The sequence below is a fragment of the Salvelinus fontinalis genome, chromosome 17 (genome assembly GCF_029448725.1).
Source record: "Salvelinus fontinalis isolate EN_2023a chromosome 17, ASM2944872v1, whole genome shotgun sequence".
In the NCBI taxonomy this organism is placed as follows: domain Eukaryota; kingdom Metazoa; phylum Chordata; class Actinopteri; order Salmoniformes; family Salmonidae; genus Salvelinus; species Salvelinus fontinalis.
The window spans coordinates 10,360,823-10,367,429 of record NC_074681.1 but is presented as its reverse complement, the minus strand read 5'-3'; the positions used below and the strand labels follow the sequence as shown (position 1 = coordinate 10,367,429).

The window sequence follows — 6,607 nt, the reverse complement described above, 5'->3', positions numbered from 1 at the left end:
TTCTGTTCAGCAAGTCTAAAACAGTACATATAGGCATACGACACATTTTAAAACATGCTTAAACAAAGACAACATTTCTGTATATTCATAACGTTGAATTAGCCATTAAGAAGAACAAAAAATGATGAAATATAAACTATCGCGTCTATATGGTTGTTGCAAAGGCTTGTGTGTAGCCTACTGCTTGTTCCAATGGTAAATGACGAGACAGAGACATTCATGCGAGTAACCAGCCTTGTTCTGTACACCATGACACTTCCGGGTATCTCAAGCACCCCGGTATAAATACATGAGTTGCAGTAATAAACATTTACCAAGAGATGGCATCACTGTGCCATCTTAAACCCATAACACCTACTGCTTAAATGTGTGTCTTTCCGCACGAATTAAGCCAGACAAAAACGCACGCAGGAAATGTGTTGAAATGCATTATGTACATATATGCACGAATTGATTGTGAGACTTTGTTGCAGCCGGACAAACTAATAAGAGGTTATAATTCATTGGAATAGGCGGCTCTTGAGGTCACGGTGGTCAATTGAAAACGGACCAACTGGATTCTTGAACCCCGGGGAACAGGTGTAGTCCAGCAGATGGTGATGGTGACATACTGAACAGTTCGACCTGGACAGGTGCACCACAGTTGTGATTGTATGTTTGTTTGTACAGTTATGGCTGTCCTGGTATTATTTTGTGTTCTCACTAAACACCCACATTTGTATTTGTGTGGGAAATGTTTTGTAGGCTATGGTTGCTGTTTGTATTTCATTGAACTTTAGGCCCATACAAAGACAAATCACACAAACATAGACTACCAAATAACATTAGGCAAAAATACACGAAATAAAAGTCAAGTGAAAATAGTTATAAATGTCTTGATCAATAATGAGTAGCTAAACCATATCGACTTTTGGACGGTGATGCGCAGGAGAACCCCTAGCTGTCAATCAAGCCGGCGCGGTGAACGGATTATGACGCTCAGCGTTCCAAATGACGCAACAATACAGTTCCAGAACAGAGAAAGTTCCGAAGATGTTATTCGGTTCCACATTAAAACTGCGCTTTGACAAGTGGGATTTCAGGTGAGTCAAATATTTACAAACCTTTACAATACATTAACCATCCGCTAGCCTACTTAACCTATAATTCAGTCATGGTAAAATAACACATGTGAAGGTAAACGTTAATGTATTTGAAATATTTTTTATTTATGACATTATCTAGCTAGCCTTATAAAACACAATTATTAATTATGGATTCGTTTTTTTCTGTTGCTATCAATCACTCCATCTGTATTTACTCTTCTGTCTGTTTGTCTTGCTGACTTATCTGTCTGTCTGTCAGACTATCTGTCTGTCTGTGTACTGTCTAGCCAGCATATGCCAGAAAGGTTCTTTCACATAGGCTCATATTCACAAAGTCTCATAGAAGGAGTGCTGATCAATAATCCGTTTTGTCTTTTAAATCAAACTGAATACGTTTTGATGGACAGGAGGGGACCTGATCCTAGATCAGCACTCCTACCCTGAAACACTTTGTGAACACGATCCAGGTGTACTGTGATTATGAAGTTATGATGAGGTATTATTATATTAGTCCCGTGATGGGTTGTAGGCTAGAGCTTGAGTACTGTAGTCTGAAGGCTCTTTCTGAATTCACTGACCTGGTGAGTAAATGTTGTGTACAATGGCACCATCTAGTGACAGAAATATAGAAACACACATTGTTGCTGAACGAAGGCATCTCTATATTTTCCAGAAATAAAACTTGTAGACCTTTCCTGTAGTCTCTGAGGAGATGGACACCTCTTCTTCTTCTGGACGATCTCCGTCTCCTACTGGGACTGTCTTCTTACCCCCTCCTATCATGTGGAACAGTCTGTAAGTCATTCATCACATAACCTAGCTCTGGTCCAGGGCATTATGTGCGGCTTGCTGAAGGAAGGCTCAGTGTCTGCAAGCTGTACTTAACGCCCTGGACCAGAGCTACACATTACCCACCTCTGGCCATCATGGACAGTCAACTCATCACATTCACATACTGTAAGTCTCAGTTGTGTGAGTTGTGTTATTAAAGGCAGTTTAATTGAGCAGATGTTGAATTATTATTGTAATATTGTAATAAATTGTCTGAGTTCACTTCCTAAATAATGTGTTGACATTCCTTCGCTCCCAGCTACAAGCAGGCAGAGATGGAGGCTCAGTTCCTGAGAGAAGAGAAGAAGACCTGTACAGAGAAGGAAGCCCACATGCTTGAGTTGAGGGGGAAGGATCGAACGATCCAAAATCAGAAGAAGGAGATGGACAGACTTCAAGTGTGCCTCTGGGAGGAGGAAAAGAAGAAGAGGAATGGTGGAACGGAGAAGGACGAGATGATTGAACAACTACAGTCTGAGACAGACCATCTCAGAGCCCTTTTGAAAGATGAAAGGAGGAGAAGAAGAGTAGAAAGGGGTATAATGAAAGAGTGGAAGGCTGAGATCCTGAGACTGAGGGAGGCAGAGAGCCAGAGGGAAGCAGAGAGACAGAGGGAGGCAGAGAGCCAGAGGGAAGCAGAGAGACACAGGGAGGCAGAGAGACAGAGGGAGGCAGAGAGACAGAGGGAGGCAGAGAGCCAGAGGGAGGCAGAGAGACAGAGGGAAGCAGAGAGAAAGAGGGAGGCAGAGAGAGCCACAGAATGGGAGGAGAACCAGGGGAAAATGCAGGAGATCAACAGACTAAAACAACTGCTGGAGCTGCTGATGGTGGACCTTCAACTGGCCCACGTAAGACATGTCATTGTTATTATTAAAAGGCAGTGTATATTCACCCGGCTGAAAATGAATGGCGGCAGTATGCTAACCCAATGTTAACTTTTATGCCTTTCCTAAACGTTAACCCTTACCTTAACCTCACTGAAACTATACCTAACCTTTACCATAACCCAACCCTAGGTCCTAAACCTAACCTTCATTTATCTCAACCCCTACGCCTTTCTTCTGCCGGTTGAATATCCACTTCCTTATTAACGTCATTACTGTTGTTGTTGTTGACAACTGTATCTGTGCAGGTTGTAAATAATTGCATTAGTGAAACATCATTTGTAGGAGTAATTTCTACAAGCATAAACATCAGAGGCAACATTGTTGTAACATCACACAAATTGCAATGGGAATTTCTCAAACCCCTAACTGGATGGGCAAGCTAGTTGTGTGTTTGTATTTGTACACATTTTGGACATAATTGATTCCATAAAATGTCTCATAATTTTTTCAAACCATGTCAATACATTAATTGACAATGAATTGTCCAGATGAATTGATCAAAATGACTCTGCTATTGATGTTGTCCAGTGTTTGATTCAATTACCTAGGTCTAAGTTGTATTTCTATGTATCATTCTCTGCAAATGCTTTGAAAGTATGTCTTGGTCAAAGATTATCACTAATTTAACCTTTTCAAATTAAGCAAGAGATAGAGAGATTGAGGATCAGGCAGAAAGTCATGGAGGATCAGCGACCAAGACTGGCCTGGAACAACAAACCTATTGAGACAGAAAGAGAGAGGGAAAGAGAGAAAGAAAGGGAGAGAAAAGCAGAATTGGAAAGACAAGAAATGAAGAAGAAAGTGAAACAGGCATAAGAAACAATAAAAGTGTTAGAAGGAGAGATTGAGAGATTGAAAGAGACTGAAAAGGAAATCATATTTGAAAGAGAAAGAGACATGCGTATTGCAGAGAATGAGAAAGTCAAACTGGTTAACGAAAAGGTGAAAGAGTTAGAGAGGTTGAGAGACTGAAAGAAGATGACAACAAAAGAGATTCAATACAAAATCAAATTTGAAAAAGCAAAAGAAGCATATAGAAGACAGAATGAGAGAGTGAAACAGGTTAACCAAAATGTACTAGTGTTAGACAGAGAGGTTGCGAGAATGAAAGAAGAGATTAGATTGAAATACGAGACTGAAGCAGAGAGAACATTTGTTAGAGACAGAGAGAGAGAAAATGATTGGAGACGAACTGAAGAGGAGATGAAAAATAGAGTGGAGAGAGAGATGGAGATGGAGACAGCCCTCATCAATGACAAAAAGAAGTCTGAATTGGAGGAAGTCTTCAATAAAATCAAGGAACAGCTGAAAGAATTAGAAAATATGGAAACAGACAAATATAAATGGAAACAGAACCAAATGGACATGGAGGAGAAGATGGAGGGTGAGAACTACAAACAGAAAGAGGTAGAAAGAAAGAGAATAGAGAAAATACCAAAACAGAGACAACAAGAAGATGAGAAGAAGGAGATGGCGAGAGAAGAAGAGAGACACAAACAAAAGCACATAGAGATGGAAGAGGAAGAAAGAGAGAGGGGGAAAGAGAGACAGAGACAGATCAAAAGGAAGAGAATGGAGAAGAGACAGAAAAATATGGAAAGAGAACAAGAGAGACAGAGAGAGATTGAAAGGGAGAATGAAGAAGAAAGATGTAAACAAATGCAAATAGAGATGGAAGAGGCAGAAAGAGAAGAAGAAGAGACACAGAGATAGAGATGGGAGAGAAAGAGACACAGAGATAGAGATGGGAGAGAAAGAGACACAGAGATAGAGATGGGAGAGAAAGAGACACAGAGATAGAGATGGGAGAGAAAGAGACACAGAGATAGAGATGGGAGAGAAAGAGACACAGAGATAGAGATGGGAGAGAAAGAGACACAGAGATAGAGATGGGAGAGAAAGAGACACAGAGATAGAGATGGGAGAGAAAGAGACACAGAGATAGAGATGGGAGAGAAAGAGACACAGAGATAGAGATGGGAGAGAAAGAGACACAGAGATAGAGATGGGAGAGAAAGAGACACAGAGATAGAGATGGGAGAGAAAGAGACACAGAGATAGAGATGGGAGAGAAAGAGACACAGAGATAGAGATGGGAGAGAAAGAGACACAGAGATAGAGATGGGAGAGAAAGAGACACAGAGATAGAGATGGGAGAGAAAGAGACACAGAGATAGAGATGGGAGAGAAAGAGACACAGAGATAGAGATGGGAGAGAAAGAGACACAGAGATAGAGATGGGAGAGAAAGAGACACAGAGATAGAGATGGGAGAGAAAGAGACACAGAGATAGAGATGGGAGAGAAAGAGACACAGAGATAGAGATGGGAGAGAAAGAGACACAGAGATAGAGATGGGAGAGAAAGAGACACAGAGATAGAGATGGGAGAGAAAGAGACACAGAGAGAGATGGGAGAGAAAGAGACACAGAGAGAGATGGGAGAGAAAGAGACACAGAGAGAGATGGGAGAGAAAGAGACACAGAGAGATGGGAGAGAAAGAGACACGACAACAACAAGAGGAGAGAAAGAGACACAGAGAGATGGGAGAGAAAGAGACACAGAGATAGAGATGGGAGAGAAAGAGACACAGAGATAGAGATGGGAGAGAAAGAGACACAGAGAGAGATGGGAGAGAAAGAGACACAGAGAGAGATGGGAGAGAAAGAGACACAGAGAGAGATGGGAGAGAAAGAGACACAGAGAGAGATGGGAGAGAAAGAGACACAGAGAGAGATGGGAGAGAAAGAGACACAGAGAGAGATGGGAGAGAAAGAGACACAGAGAGAGATGGGAGAGAAAGAGACACGACAACAACAAGAGGAGAGAAAGAGAACGTTTGAGAGAGATCAAGAAGAAGAAGATATATGGAAACAGAAGCAAATTGACATGGAGAAGGAGGGAAGAGAGAGGGAGAACAAGAGACAGAGAGAGATAGAAGAGATACACAGAGGACAACAACAAGAGGAGAGACAAAAACAAATGGAGAAAGAGAAAGAAAGGGAGAAAGACAATGAGAATCAGAGAGAGATGGAATGAAAAGATCAGCAACAGAAAGAGATGGAGAAAGAAAAGATGATTATGAGAAAGAGGGAGGAAGCAGGAAGAAGAAAGGGGGGGCAGAAAAATATTTTTTGGGAAATTGAGGGACAGAATGATCTGGAGAGAGAGATGGAAGAAATGCAGGAAGTGATTAAGGAAGCAGAGGAAGAGTACAGGGAAAGAGAAGAGAGAGCAAAGGAAGTAAGCATGAAGAAACATGTAGTAGTTAATGTTAAAGCAAAAGCACGGGAGGTCTTCAATAGACGTAAAGAGAGGAGGTTAGAAGTGTTGAAGGGGGAACGAGAACACATAGAAAGAGGACAACAAATCAGGAGGGAGAAGGAGGAAAGACGGCTGGAGATGGAAAGAAAACAGGAGAGGGCAAGACGACAAGAAGAGCAGGATAAAAAACAAGAGATTGAAATTGCTAGACAGAAAGAAATGTTCAGACTAAGAGAGGAGGAGAGACAGAGAGAGGCAGAGAGAGAGGATCAGAGAAAGAGAGCCATTGAAGGCCATTTATCTTTAATCAGAGAGAGAGAGAAGATAACAGAGGCAACAAAAAGAGAGGAGATGGCGGAAGAGGAGGAGGAAAAGGAAGATGACAAGGAGGACCTTGTCCCACCCTATAAAAATAGCAGAAGGGGAGCTATGGGCTGGGTGAATAAGAAGTGGGAGAAGAGGAACATCAAGAAGATAGAGAGAGCATATCAGAGAGAAGCTGAGGAGGGCTATAAGATCGTCCACATAGGTAAGACCTGTT

General features: G+C 41.7%; 1 protein-coding gene across 1 annotated transcript; it reads left to right on the top strand.

Annotated features, from left to right (window-relative positions):
- Positions 1-1,778: 1,778 nt before the first annotated feature.
- Positions 1,779-3,569, top strand: LOC129814560 (capping protein-inhibiting regulator of actin dynamics-like). The gene is made up of 2 exons (XM_055867736.1): positions 1,779-1,880; positions 2,176-3,569. The coding sequence occupies exons 1-2, from the start codon at positions 1,798-1,800 to the stop codon at positions 2,849-2,851; spliced, it is 759 nt and encodes a 252-aa protein (XP_055723711.1). The 5' UTR covers positions 1,779-1,797; the 3' UTR covers positions 2,852-3,569.
- The last annotated feature ends 3,038 nt before the right edge of the window (positions 3,570-6,607 follow it).